At 44.9% G+C, this 15,137-nt stretch overlaps 1 protein-coding gene across 3 annotated transcripts in view; it reads right to left on the bottom strand.

Annotated features, from left to right (window-relative positions):
* The window catches only part of GLIS3 (GLIS family zinc finger 3), a 425,955-nt gene that overhangs the window by 34,184 nt on the left and 376,634 nt on the right, over positions 1-15,137 (bottom strand). For all 3 annotated transcript variants that reach the window (XM_084769854.1, XM_084769855.1, XM_084769856.1), the window contains one exon: positions 1,743-1,911. In XM_084769854.1, the coding sequence (XP_084625980.1) occupies positions 1,743-1,911 (169 nt within the window). The remainder of the gene's footprint in view (positions 1-1,742; positions 1,912-15,137) is intronic.

The raw sequence follows: 15,137 nt of genomic DNA, 5'->3' as shown, positions 1-15,137 counted from the left end.
CTGACTCACATTTCTTTTTATTTTCTTGTCTATTTGTTTATTTATTGTTTTTTTGAGACAGGGTTTCTCTGTGTAGCCTTGGTTGTCCTGAACTCACTTTGTAGACCAGGCTGGCCTTGAACTCATAGAGATCTGCCTGCCTCTGCCTCCCTGAGTGTTGGAATTACAAGTGTGTGCCACTGCACCCAGCTCTGATTTACATTTCTAATTATCACATGCATCCTGTGGATCTTTTACTATCCTATAGAACCCAAGCTCCACAGTTCAGTTTTTTATTCCTTCTCTTTTTCACTTCTCAGATTTTGCTAGAGACTGAGTTTTCAAGAGATAACTTGGGTGTTTGTTTGGCTCCTTTTCTCTATTCTTAAGCAATTCTGCCTCCTAATAAATCTCTTGAGTGAATTCTCCTTACTTCTGTCTTACTTCAAGGCATCATGATGTTCACAAGAAACCTTGAAATAGCTTCACTTTGTGTCTTCCCCTCTCTCTCACTCCACCTGCAAATGCCTCCCTTATGCAGAGCCCTTCCACTATGCCAATCTGAATACGTGTTTCTCTGAACAATGGTTATTTAATTCCAGAAGGATAAGGGCAACTCCTCAGTTTAAAACACATGACTGCACAGAAGCCAGCCCACTACCACCCAGTCGTCCTCCACGTGCATCCGGCATGCGGCTATCCTGAGTGGCCAAGACCTTCGGACTCATGGTGCGCCCTCTCCTCCTCCCCGTCTTGTAGGTGCCCTTACTGTCTGTGGAGAAAACGTCCTTTTCTCTTGATGCCTATCCCACCATGCTTTTCGCTGGCTGAGAAAGCATTTGAGTTTGTGGCTCCCAGAAACAAATGCATGTGGGGAGCAGAGGGATAAGAACCCAACCTCAGCCCTGAACCTCTAAAGCCACTGGAGAATTCAGAAGTACAAATAACATGGAACATACAGTTATTTAGGGATTTTTTTTTTCCCCACAGAAATTCCTTTATGAGGGTGATACCAACAAAAAGTACTGAGTGAACAGTCACTCTGTAAATCAGTCACGGAACATTCTTTGTCACTTTCTAATCTCCCAAGGTGCTGCAGTTTGCACCTTGAACAATTGTCCCTGTCCTGTGTGGGGCACTGAGGAAGGGGGGCCCAAGTAAGGTCGCTAGCAACATGCCCTCGAAGGGGCAATTGACAGTGTCCTTTCCTGCCTCTCTCTTTGCTCCCTAGCCACCAACAGGTGAACGGGTCCCTTCTGCCACTTACTCCCACCGCCAGGGACCATGGAATGACATCTCAGAAACAATGGGCCGATACCAACCTCTGTATTTTTTTTTTCCAGTCATTTTGTCAATAATGGAAGGCTGCTTAGCACAAAGTTGTATTGCCATCCGTGTGGCTATGGTATCATTCATACCCAGAGAGCCCCTCAACTCCCTCACTAGAAACTGAGTCCCAAAACAAGGTAAGGAAAAGTGGCAAAGATGGGTCACTGCGATGCATCTTCCAGCTACTGACACCCGCGTCGTCGGCTGCCAGTATCATTTCATTTGTTATATATATATATATATAAAAAGACTGTAACAGATAATGAGGTATTTGGTCCACAGGCTTTGTGTATGTTACTTTTAAAATGTCAGCCCTGGGGAACTCAACCCAACAACGGATTATTAATAAAACTCAGCAACTGTCAGAGCTCTTCTCTGTAGAGGGAGATTTGGCGGCGACACCTATTATGAGAGAGAGAGACAGATGGTCTTACCTCTCAGTGCCCGCGTCCACAGCTGTGAGTGGAGGTAACTGGGAGGAGGGGTTGTGGGGGCTCCCCTGTACATTATGTCCCGGAGAAGGGTGACTGACAGGATGTGGGGGTGGCACGGCCCCGGCAGCTGTTCCATTTCGGGTTGAATGACTGCTGGCGAAAATGGGAGCTGAAATGAAGACAGAAGTGGCATGAGAAGGTATCCCCTGAAGGAGGCCCACCGTTTAAACACCGAGCCTGACAGCAAGCATATTTCAGGGGCTTGTTTGTTTTTCTCTGAGTGCCTTTTAGGGAACAGTTCTCCCCTTCCTGGATACACAGATTTTGTTTCTATGGTAGAACAGTCCCCTGGTTGTTGTGCCTTCGTCACCATCGCAGAAGCTCTGCCTGAGCACGCTCCAGGCTCACCTCTGCCTCTGAAGTGCTGCATGCCCAGCACGTTCCCTCTCTGGTCGTGACAATTCATCTTGGGCTGTTTGCTTCCTTGCAAAGGGTTCTCTGACCGTGCTTTTCAGTCATCAGAGACAACAGTTGTATAATGGCACATCCAGTAAGCTGACTGCAAAGGGCATCACACAGGCCTACCTCTTCTCGTTGCTCTCTCTCTGCCGCTGCCACACGTCAGCATAAAGATAATAGAACTTACCTGACTGCAGTCCTAACATCAGGCCCTATTCTCTCTTAACTAAATGTCTACCAGACGCCAGGTTTTTCCTTGATTCTAATTCTCATTTCAAAGAAGTCCTTATCCAAGATGATAAAATAGGCAAAGGTGGTCCTTGCCCACAGCCCTGGGTCTGTCACCATCACTGCTAATCACACACTGATAGCGAATCAGACCCTTGTTCTTGGGGCAGCCTCACCTCTGACCTCAAAGTTGCCTATGTGTCCATTTACATCAGCTAACTGGTACAATGTCACCTGATAACCAGGGCTTGCCACTTTCACAGTGGTCCTCCGAGTGGGGGGCCTTCTCGGCAGACACCTCATTAGGCTGCAATGGGCATCATTACCGACTCTTCCTCACTTCCTTCTTTGCACACAGCTCTGCTCTATGCCTGTCTCTGCTCCCTTTGAACTTTACTAATATCACAGAACAAACGGATTCTTTTTTTTTAATTAAAGAAATCAAGTTCAGGATTAAGAAAGTCATGTTATCAAAAAGATTTGAAGGTTTAAAAGTTCAGGGAGCTGTATTTTTAGACCAATATCACTTTCATCCAACCTCTCCAGGGTAGAGAATAAAGACCCCAGATGACCCAGCCCCCAAAAGACTGGTCCAATGGCAAGAGAGTTCAAGGATTTAGGGGAGCATGCGGAGAGCAGGATCACCCTCTTCCTGCTCAAAAAGCTACTGACATGGCTGTGATCTGACTTGAAGAGTTTATTTCTGGTAACTCAGCATTCTGTCAGGTCCCTGCGTATCCTCAGAAGCCTTTACCCTTCCACAGCCCTCTGAGCCCCGAAGTGGTGGTGAGGCCAGGGTGCTTGCCAGTTCAAAAAGTCAACCCCGAGCTTCTCTTCTGCACGTCAGTCTCCATGAAAGCCTGCACATCCGCAAACTCGCTGGAGTCACCTTATGAATCACTGCCCTCACTTGTGCCCTGCTGGCTCGGGGAACCGCCATTTGGCTTGTATTCCAAATAATAATGTGGCCCAAGGGAGAGGGCCCCTTGGACTGACTGTAGCGATAGTTGCAACGTTTGTGTTCGTCAGCATGGAGCTTAAGGAATAATAGGTCAGAGAGAGCGCATGAAAGCACAGCTACCTTAAAACAATGCTGCCTCATTTCCTTTGTAATGGTTGCTGAATGCACCCATCACTTATTTACTCCAGAGGTGTTTTGTTGTTTATGCTTATCACAGGGGAAGCTCTGCTCTTGCTGTTTACAACCCCGTGGCAATAGGGAAACATGGTTGCCTGTGCTAAGCCTTACTATATGGCTTAGCAGAAGATACGATGTTTCCCAAAGGTCTTCGCTTTAGTTGGGTTTGACATTAGCTACAATTAAATAAATCGGACAAGTTGGTGTCATTTATAGCCTGTCCCTGAAAGTGAGGAGTTGCTGAGGGACTCTCTCCGGGCCAAGTCACAATCAACTACTTATCATTCATTCATCCACCATCTGTCCATCCGCCCAACATTACTTTAAATGATGAGTCAGCTATTACATTAACTACTCTACCATTTGTGTATTCCTGCCCTTGAGGGGGTTTCAGCTTTAAGACAGAGAAACATTGCCTTCTAATTCTATCAAAATACCAAGATTGACAAATGTAGAATCTTAACAGTGTCTCTAACAAAACTCTAACACTAATTTTCAGCTCTACCCAAACAAGAATGTGACCACATCACAAATTCATTAGAATGGTTCATACTTTGGTACTTTTGCTATGTGCTCTACCTTGGCATACTTATTTTAGCATTTTCACCTTCCTCTCCCTCTCCCCCCTTTACCCCCTTCCCCTCCCCCCCCCCCCGCCCACTGGAGACTGAACTCAGAACACGATGAATATTAGGAACATGAGCTACCACAGAGCTACAGCCATGGCCTCTCTTCATATTCCCCCAAGGAGCTGATCAAAATGTTTCTGGAGTGGCTACTATGTGACAGATACAAAACTTGGTTTTGGAATAAACTATAAAACAAGACATGTTTAGTATCTGCTGTCACCAATTGCATCGATTCATGCTTGCTTTTTTGAAGGAATAAAGACAAACAATCTAAAGGCCAATAAAATCTTACTCAGGGCTCTAATATGGAGGTAGGGTTCTATCCAACAATTTATACTCCCTTCTGATCAAAGGTTGCCCCAGGGAGGTGTTAATTCTCTCAGATTTGTAAGCAGCCACATGCCCCAGAGGCTCAACCTCAGGGCATCCAGGAGTCCTGGAGCAGAAAGGCAGGGGTATGTGGTGCAGGTTTTCCAAGCTATATGAAGGAACACTACAATGGCCAAAAGGAGTAGGTGGTAGAGAGGACCTGTGATGTAAGCTATCTGAGGTAACTGGTATGCAGCTGAAGGCCAAGGATTGGGTCACCCAAGCACTTTGGGGTCAACCACATATCTCTATCCAAGTTTACCCTGTATGGAGCGACAGTTTATTCCTGACACCGAAGTGGGAAAAGGTCCTCTACCAGCAACCCCATGAGAAAGGGAGTGCTTTAGGCTTCAATTAAAGTCTGAATTTCAAGGTATCTGAGCAGTTCCTTATATAGGGCATAACTGATCACTTTATTGCAAAAGACTGCCAATCAGTTGCTTCTGTGTTGTAGGAAACGGGAGGAGAATTACAAAGATTTTAAGAGAATTATAGAGAGATTATGACTTAGTTGAAAGAAACTTATTAATCAATGTCTATACAGAATAGTCTGCCTCCAGGATCCAGAATATAATTGCTTTTTTTTTTTTTTTTTTTGGTTTTTCGAGACAGAGTTTTTCTGTGTAGCCTTGGCTGTCCTAGACTAGCTTTGTAGACCAGGCTAGCCTTGAACTCACAGCAATCCGCCTGCCTCTGTCTCCCGAGTGCTGGAATTAAAGGCATGTGCCACCATGCCCGTACAGAGAGTATAATTGCTAGTTATAGATAGTACCTGTGACCAAAATAATAAAATAAAATTGAGGACAAGCAATAAAGACAGAAGTATGGCTTTCTAATATACATCCAAAGGGCAAGTATCTGGAGTCAGTTAGCTTTGGCTACAGTAGGACTCTCCTTGGCCTTTCTCAAAGAAGCTGCCATAGTGGCCCAGAAAGCCATGTTTGCTATCTACAGTGACTTTCACGAATGTCTAAGCTGATCAAGCCATACATCTAGACTAGACCTTTAAGTAGTGTAGTCTACAAATATTATTTCTTTATTCACTTGAAAAGAATATTCCAGCACCTTCTTTGCACAAGGCAGGTGCTATTCTTTATTAATGTTTGAATACCTGCCGGCTTCTCACAGACCTGGCTGCTTCAGCATATGCTAACTGACAAATGTACAGGCTTTGCCAAGGGATTTCCAATCTTAGGGAGAAAATCTCCACGGTAGAGTAGAACTGCAAGATTATTCACAAAAGGAAAAAAAATTATTTCCATACTTACTCAAAATGATTTGCACAGCTCAACCAATGGAGTGTACAATGTGGCCTATTGATCAAAGCCTAAAGAAGAATGGAGCCTTCCAGAATGCAGAACAATATTAACAAAACTGTCCTGAGCAGATCAACCAGACACAGACTGCCCCTGGAGGCAGCTTTCATTGTCCGCGTCACCTTGGGGGTCAGTGCTGTCTCCAGAGAACGAAGGGGGATTTTCTGTGAACTTCCAGCCAGGGCTGATGACTGGCAGCTGGAACAACTGATTAGGCACACTGAAAGAACAGACTGGAAACCCTTATTGCTTTTGTGATTAAGAGGTGGTAAGCTCCCCGAGGAAATAAAGCCTGGTCAAGCAATGAATGTATGAACTCTGCGTGCTGCCCAGAGCCAGAAGGCCTTTCCCCCTACTGCTGTGGACTCTTTTCTCATGGGGCCTGGCTTATGGCAGACCTCAACCCTGTCTCCAACAGTAATAGGTAAAGGTAGCTCTGTGATCCATGTGGCTCTCAGATGCCATCTCACAGGCCCTTGGGACTGGGGAAATCTAGGCTACCACCTTCACCTGTTTCAGTTAATCAAGGTCAAGCAGCATTTTTATTTCCAAATAGTAACTATTAATCTATCACTTCCAACAGGATACCTTTGGGGATACTTTACCTACTCACCGATGAAGTATTCGCCACATGAACAGAGGCTGCAAGGAGTACTTTAGAGACTCCAAATAAAAGACTACCTGCCTTGGGCCATGCCCATGTCTGTGAAGGCCACCACCCATATCACTTGGTGACTGATTCCATCACTCAGAGGGTGGGCACCAAAACTTTCCTGACAGGTCCGAGGCAGAAAAAGGTAGCTAACAAAGACAGGCCTGATGGAGCAAGCCTGTAATTCCAGCTAGTAGGGAGAATGAGGCAAAAGATCTCAAGTTCTTGGCTTGCCTGGGTAATTTAGTGAGACTGTCTCAAATAAAAGCCAAAAGAAGACGTTCTGGATATAGCTGAGTCAGCAAAACTAGGTTCAATGCACAGTATGTCAAAGAATAGCTAGTATGTTGTGCTGGTCAAAACTGATGGGAAGCTATGTCTCTGCTCTTTGACACTCTCATCACCTAAAGAACTATGGAAGTAAGACACACTGACTCACTAGGTCTTGGGCTGAGGCATGTTGAGATTCTGAATTTCTTATGACTACTGTCAGAGTGGTCCAAGGACACCCGTGAAGTAACAGGAGCTGGACTAGGCCTCGCCTCCATTCCATCTGCTTCCATGAACACTTGCCACGTGCCAAGGACTTAACAAACATTTGCCATTCATTGATTAGGCTTGAGCCCCAGTCCGCTTTCTTGTTCAGAGGCATGGCTGTGGTCACTTGCTGAATAAATAGTGAAAGTGAAATAATCCAAACCAGGAAGTAAGATGTCAGGCCACGTGCCCCTAACCACCACCCCACATTGCCTCTCAAGTGTCAGATGGATTCAAAACAAGGGCCAACTGTATCTAGCAGTGCATTTGAGAAGGCCTCTTAGAGTAGAGACACACAGGTTTCGGCTGCAACATGCTCACTGACAATGTCTAAAACATGCTCTCTGCTTTTTCCCATTCTCAGCGCGAATGAGGGGCATTTTCGAGCTCTGAAATTTGGTTCAGGCAAGGAATTAACTGAACTGTTCAGTTTGGAACACAAACAGCTGGTGAGAAATCTGTTTTTTTTTCCCCAAATGAAGATTTCACATCCATGTCAGAGGCATATTCATCCATAGGTAAGGAAAGAAGTGAAGCCTGTGCGGTGATTCGTGAGCAGTCAGCCATAGGAACCCTTTACAGCAGCAACCAGTTGCCCTGGGCTGTCAATAATGTTCCAAGAGGAGACTTACTGTGCATGTGGAGACCACTGGGCTTCCCTACAAGCCTGTGCTTGGGGCAGTCATGGCTACTGAAAAGGCCTAGCAATGTTCTGGATGTCCTCACCAGGAAGGGACTCAACCATGTCCTAAGATGGCGCCTCTCACTTGTAATTACTGTCAGAGCCAGCAGTATTGGGCTCCTGAGAATCGACATTAATTGTTCTGTGGCCATAACAAGGGAAGAAGTCCAGGCTGACCATTTATTTATCTCTTGGGCAGCATCTCAAGGGTCAAGGCACAGAGGAGCAAACTAATCGATGAGACCAAGGTACACTGGCTCTCAAGTAGACATTAACAAGAAGTAGAGTCCATATGAAAGAGGAGCTTAATCTCGGCTCTGTCTTGCTCTCAAGAGGAGAAATTTAGACCTGAGAGGAGTTCAATAAGACATTTAACTGCAATGGGAATTTTGGCTCCTTTGGCCTCATCAGAAATCAAGCACTCGGGACAGACATGATCCGGAAAGAACACACAACGGGAGACACATGGAGCAGGATTTGAAGCTTAGCTCTAGTGAGTGCCAGGTGTTTCTTCATCTTAAAAGGGATAATACTTCATGGAGCTGCATGGAGAAATATAAATATATAATATATTAAGAACCCAAATAGGGTCTGGAGAGGTGACTCAGCAGTAACATTATTTGCTGCTCTTGAGGAAGGCCCAGGTTTGCTTCCTCGCACCCACATGGGAACTCACAAGTGTCCAGGAGCTCAACATCTCTTCTTGCCTCTGTGGGCATTGCACACACGGAACACACTCAGACAGACATGTAGTCACAACACTAGTACACAGAAAATAAGATGTTAAAAAATTAAGAAGCCATAAGCACAAAGGCTCAATTATGGTTACACCCTCACAAAATGCTCTCATCATCTGACGATATTACTGCAATTAATGCAATCTTACTAAGATTGGGGAACCACAAAGACGTGCATGCTCTGAAGGGGTGAATATCTAAGGAAGCTCTCCTATCTAAATCCCAGGTGAAAAAAAACTGCCTATAAACTGTGCACTGGAGTCCTTCGCAATGGAGGAGTTTATGCGTCACAGTCAATCAAGCTTTTTACTGTTCAGTATTTTTATGCGTGTGCTACAAAGTGTTTGGGGGGCCCAGAACGAATCCTCATAGGGTTAAAATGCTGTGCTTTCCTTTGAAGGAGTAATGCACACCTTGGCGATACAACCCATAATACATTTCAGTTTAGACGATAACAAGTCATTTTCATGCATGACGGCACTTCGTTAAGGAGCGAAAATGGGCTGTTACTAAAATGTCAACACAATTGTCCCTCTTGAAGCTTAGTTTATCTTGAAGTATTTTCACATTTTTCAGTGCTTCTTTTTGTTTGTTTCTCCTCTCCAAGAGCATAAAGATTCAGCCTTAGTTAACTTTCAGAATTTAAAGAAAGGCTTCCCTTTAGACGTTCTGAGGAAACTGGCCAGTATTGGGGGTGTCCAGAAACCTGGTCCCCAAGAGTGAAAATTTAAGTCCAGTACCATCTGCTGTTCCTCACAGAACACCTCAAAGCAATTTAATTGCACTGTCATCCAATGGAAAACGCCCTCCTGACCTAAATTCACACACCAGAAAGAGTTTTCTAGGGAGGAAAATGCCTGCCAGGGTAATTTGCTAGGAAGGCTGCATTTGATTCTAAAGTTAATTGGAGAATGGGAGAGACCCCAGTTTATGCTAATCCTTGCTGCTGAGGAGAGGGGGCTGTTTGCTGTTTCCTTAGCTCCATCAGGAGGGGCGGGCCATTCTGCAGCCACATTCCACCTGTACTAGGAGAGAGCCACTTCTTAAGGGTTTGCACGTTCACCCCTCTAATCTTTCCCTTCTCCCTGCGGCATGAATAATTTTAATATTGCCAATCACTGAAAGTCTCTTCTCTCTGCCTGTCTCACCACATACAAACCCTAACCCCCCCCCCAACTTTGAGGCATGCAGTATCATTATCCAGCAGCCCTGATAGGAGCATAATGAAACAATCCCTTCTCAGCCGCATCGGGTGGCTGTCACACTAAGATGACACCGCCCGTGCATCCCTGACACACCACCCTCAGCTAATTGACGGCAAACAATGGCAACTGTCTCCAATGCTCTAAGACAAAGAAAACATGCACGTGTCACCTGACAGGAAAGCTACCTGGTAATGGATAAACAGATGTGTTGGGGGGAGGGGGGCTGCCGGATTAAGGTAAGTGAGGGCGCAGCTCTGAAGAATGTACCTATTAGCTCTCTGCTTAAGGGAGCTGCTGTCCACTGGGGAACAGACATAAATAAGGTAAAATAAGAATTTACTGATGTCTGGACAGTTAGATGAATCTTCAGTTTCTCTTACAAACAGATATTCTCCCAAGATCTCCAAGCCTCGGTGTAGGCAGCCCAGTTACATTTCTAGCTCATGCAGCTAGATTTACTACCAGAGAAGAAGTTATCCATGTTTTGGGGAGTCTACATGCTTACATGCCTTTCTGGAATATACAACCCACATGAATGCCAAAGGTCACCATCAAACACTCTGAAATGCAGGTGTAAAAGCTCCTGAAAGCATCTGTAGCTCAGAACAAAGACATCCTGCTGCAATTCGGATGGCACCATCCTGGCACTTCGCTGGGGGCCAACGTTTCATGCAGCCTTCTTAGATCCTTCCAGACAGTGCATGACACACCAAACCTCAATTCTCAGACTGTGTTTCTCTTCTCTCAGGCATCACCCCTCTGCTACTTATGCACCCTAAATTACACAGAAAATCAGTCATAATGTGACCGGGCAAACCACACAGGCTTCTCTCTGGATTTTCACATTTCCTCTCGGCCTGTACGATAAATTTTCACCCCCTTTCAGGTCAGAGTGGAAAAAGCAGAAAGAAGAAAAAATGAAGCTGGCATGGCTAACGGCTCCTTGTGGTAACTGAAAGGTTCTCTGCATCCCCTCCTTCGTAGTGAAGTCCAACTTCATTATCATTTATGAATAGTGATTTTAGTAAAATGTATCGGGTCTCCTGACCCGCTGTATGCATTCCACGGCTATCCCAGCAAAGGCAGGGTCTACACTTTCACCCGCACTAGTGCCCCATGGGCTCTGAAAGCACTTGTAGTCGGCGATGCCTGGAAACAGATCTGTAGCAAGGCCAGCCAATTTGGTTTTGACGGACACATTCTTTGAGCCAAATGAAATGCTGATCTTATGGACTCCTTGAGAAAAATCTCTTTCCTAGATATATAAAAGTTAGTGACGTCAGTCGTCTGCAGGTGCTGTGGTGGGTCGAGGACCCGCTCTTCAATAATCACTAGCCTAGAGCAAGGCTGCACAGACAGTGCAGTTGGTTTTGCTGTGGCCCTTTCTCCCTTTTCGAATCTTGTTCTCGCAGCCTTTCTTTGCCTTCTAGTTTACTTCTAAGCACACTTTTGTTTTTTAATCATGAATTTACATTCACACACAACATTTGGGAGTGAATTTTGACTTAAGTATTTTTCTTCTCTGTATGGGAACTGAGGCTTCGGTTTTCAGTTATATTGACTTCCAAGTCTGAGGGAGCAGGTATCTTTCCTGTTAAAATAGGACCAAGTGAGTCCTCCCGAGTTTGTTGTTTCAATGTCTTGCTTTATCCCTGGGGGTTGTTATGTACATCTAAGAAGAAGTCTGTGGTGCTTCCAAGGTCTGGAACACTGCCCCTTCTAGGAAGAATAAATGTGGACCGAGTAAAACCAAGGCGACTGCTGGATCTCGCTGCCAGCCTCTGGCTCACTCGGCCCACCACCGGGCCCTTCTCTCTCTGGCCCCTTCCTCCTGGATGAGACCCATGTCTGTCAGGGCATCCCACTCCAGGCTGCCTCTGCAGATCCTGCTAGCTGATGACTTCATGGATACTCTGTTTGAGGGCCTCTAATCTTGTATTTCCATAGAACACCCAAGGAAAATAAGGGGGGGGGGTAAACTTGGCCTGGATCCCTTCAAGGGAGATGGTTTTGCTACCATCCGCCCCCACTGATGGGCTTCATACATCTCCCTGCAAAACCATGGGCTGGGTGGCTTCTGAAGTGTCTGCTAAATCTAAAAGATTATAAGCCCAGGCAAATCCCTGCACATTATGCACTCTTAACTCTTCTTACAATACGTTCTCCTCTTTAATTAATTTATTTTAGTTAATTCATTTTATGGCTTCCTTGTTTTCATTTGTCACTGACAAGTGTGGCAGATGTAAGTCTGAAGCTGAGGTCAGAAAACCTTTCTTGGAGAGGACCAGAGATAAAATGTGTTAGGTTTTGTAGACTGAAAGCCAATGCCATACTGTAAGCAGCTGTTCTCAGCCACAGCCTAACAACTTCCTTTTGTTTAAGTTTACCTTTAAAATTCTTAAAGCCACCATTAGTTCTTGGCCGTGCAAAAACAGGAGGCAGGCCAGATATCATCTGTGGAGTGTTTGCTGATTTCCGGCGTAACAAATTACCCACTCTATAGTAGCTACAAAGAAAACACCATCCCAGTAGGGTTAGAAAAATATGAATTATAAAAACTAAATTTTAGATAATGAAATAGCTAAAATAGTTTTACAGATGCTGTGGACTGTATTTTGAGGTAAATGACAGAGCCTGGAAGAGACTATTTACAAAGTGACATCGGGAGAGACCAAAGCTATACCTCAGCAGCGCCAAAGCAATGGCTGTGTCAAACTGTACTGGCTGGGGTCACCAAGACAATTTCCTCTTTTCTGCACCTGTTTCACCTCATGGGTCCACTGTTCATTAAGTTCATTTTTCAAGCAGCCATGGTGTCGGAACTCTGGAAAGCCAATCTAACTAGATTTACACTCTTTGTGGCAATGGGACAAAAGGCTAATGCAGAGATCTGAAAATAGGGCTTAGGATCTGCAAGCTCCAAGGTCGAATCTTGGCTTGGCTTCTTGGAAGAAACTATCCCTGAAGTCTTTGTGGCACTGTCTAGGATACAGAGAGAGGACAGAAGGATGCTGCTGTCTGGCAGAGGCCAGCGTGGCTTATCAACTGCTCTAAGCTTTTAAGCAAAAAGGGGAGAGAGGGATGAATGGGGAGAAGAAACAGGGATGCTGAGAAGGAGTGAGGGAAGGAGGGGTGGATGGTGGGAGGAAGAGAGGGAGGGAGAAAGGAAAGAAGGAAGGGAAGGAGGGAGAGAGGAAGGGAAGAAAAGGCAGGAAAGGCAGGAAGAAGAGCCACCGAGAGCTTGCAGGTGGCTAGTGAGCACAATGGAGTCTCTTTTTTTTTTTTCCTTTATCCATTTTTTTATTATTATTAATTTATTCTTGTTACATCTCAATGGTTATCCCATCCCTTGTATCCTCCCATTCTTCCCTCCCTCCCATTTTCCCCTTATTCCCCTCCCCTATGACAGTTCCTGAGGGGGATTACCTCCCCCTCTATATGATCATAGGGTATCAAGTCTCTTCTTGGGACAGATTTAGACAATGGACAGAACACTCTCCACAGTAAAGTGGAGAGTGGGATATTACGTTCTCACAATGGAGTCTCTTAAGCATTTCATTCTCACAGTGGGATCAGGGTTCTTCCTACCAGCTGGCTACAAAAGGAAAGCTGACTTCCCTAAACACAGTACCCAGCAGAGAGAGAGCCAGGATGGGGCTTTAGATTTAGTTCCACAGTCTTTCTGCATGACGCACTGTCTTCAAAACAAAACAAAACAAAAAAACAACCAAAGCACTATTTTTTTTTTTTTTAATTTCAAACCCTAGTAACCATCACAACACCATTTTGACACTGTGAGTCTGGGGCTACTGCTACCTAAGTGATGCGCTTCTGGTTCCAGGTTGTGTATCTTTAGAGCACCACCGTGGAGTTCCTACAGCAAAAATACACCATGAGCCACGAGGCAACGTATTGGGATATAAAACTTAAAAGAATTCTATTTTAGTTTTCTTTTATCTTACTAAATGATGCTGATTAAAATTTTAATTTCTTTAGGCTTTCTCCTTACATTTCTTAAAAAAAAAAAAAAAACCTGAGGACGGCAGGTAATTTTTGTGGCACCTGTTCCCTATGCTTTTGTTCATGCTGTAATATAGATCTCCTAGTCTCTGAGTACAGCAATAATTAGCACAAACAGATGTTGAGCACTTACCGCCTCCTAAGAACGCTTAATGCCATTAAGTCCAGAGATCAATCTCTGTAAGGCGGAGTCTCAGTTGGAGGCAATGAAGTGCTTTCCTTTGTCAATGTTCCGCGTGAGCACGCTGGCTTCACAGACAGCAAGACAGACGTGTGTAAAACGTGCACAGTGGTGACATTTGTAAAATTTTAAAAAGGAAACACGGCCGACTACCCACTCTTAACTGTTCGTACAGATAGAACCCCAAGCACAGCGGGCCCGAGGCCACGCCTCCTCTGGCACTGGCCAGTGGCTCGGTGCGTTTCACACACAGCATTATTCAGTTCTTAGAAATGCTTGATGTGAAGCCAGGCATGATGATATGCACAGAGAATATCACAACTGGTGAGGCAGAGGCAGGGGGATTGCTGTAAGTTCAGAGCCAGCCTGGTCTAACAGTGAGTTCCAAGCCATCCACAGTTACACAGTAAGGCAACTAGTTAAAAAGAAGGGGAGAAAAAGAAAGATAAAAAAAAAGTTTATTATGTATGAACCAGCCTGGGGAACAGATTCCTATGCAGGCTGATGATAGCCTGTCCCCTTTAACGGTGACCAGTTACATTCTGCCATCTGATAACTTCTGCAATGTAGAAGTGATGACTACTCCTATACTTTCAGAGGGAAGCATCCAGTGGCACAAAGCCTGTCATTTCTTAGGATACGATGAGGCATTCACAGAACACTAAGGTTAGACTTACCTCTGCCAAAGCTGACAGATGATAGATAAGATAGATAGATAGACAGACAGACAGACAGATAGATATAGATGGATAGATGATAGATGGATGAATGACAGATGGATGGATGATACATAGAGGATATATAAATAGATAGGTGATAGATAAGAGACAGAGAAGACAGACACAAGCAGCCAGACTCACTTAGACTGAACTGGGCTATCACACAAGAAGATGGCCAGATTCCTGCTAGAAACAGTCTTGAAAGTGAAGCAAGTATAGCCTCAACTCAGAAGGAAGACCAAGCCTCCAGAGAGACACTTGTGACCTCCAGTCCATCAGTGTGGGTTGGAATGGTAGCAGTGGCTCAAGGCATGGCTGCAGAACAAGTACGGGGCTGATGAGTTCATGAAACAGCAAGGAAAACACTATAAATGCCAATCCCTGAGACTGAGCTTTTCGTTAACATGGAAAGGGTACCTGTCAGCATACATAACCCTGCTTGGACACTAATCTTATTACTATAAAGTATCTCAAATTACATGTGCATTAGTGTAATAATGTCCTTCAGTTTAGACCCCATTTA

The sequence above is a fragment of the Acomys minous genome (genome assembly GCF_964271855.1).
Source record: "Acomys minous genome assembly, chromosome: 2".
NCBI classification, from domain to species: Eukaryota; Metazoa; Chordata; class Mammalia; order Rodentia; family Muridae; genus Acomys; species Acomys minous.
The sequence above is the reverse complement of the archived record's forward strand: the minus strand, read 5'-3'. Positions and strand labels throughout refer to the sequence as shown.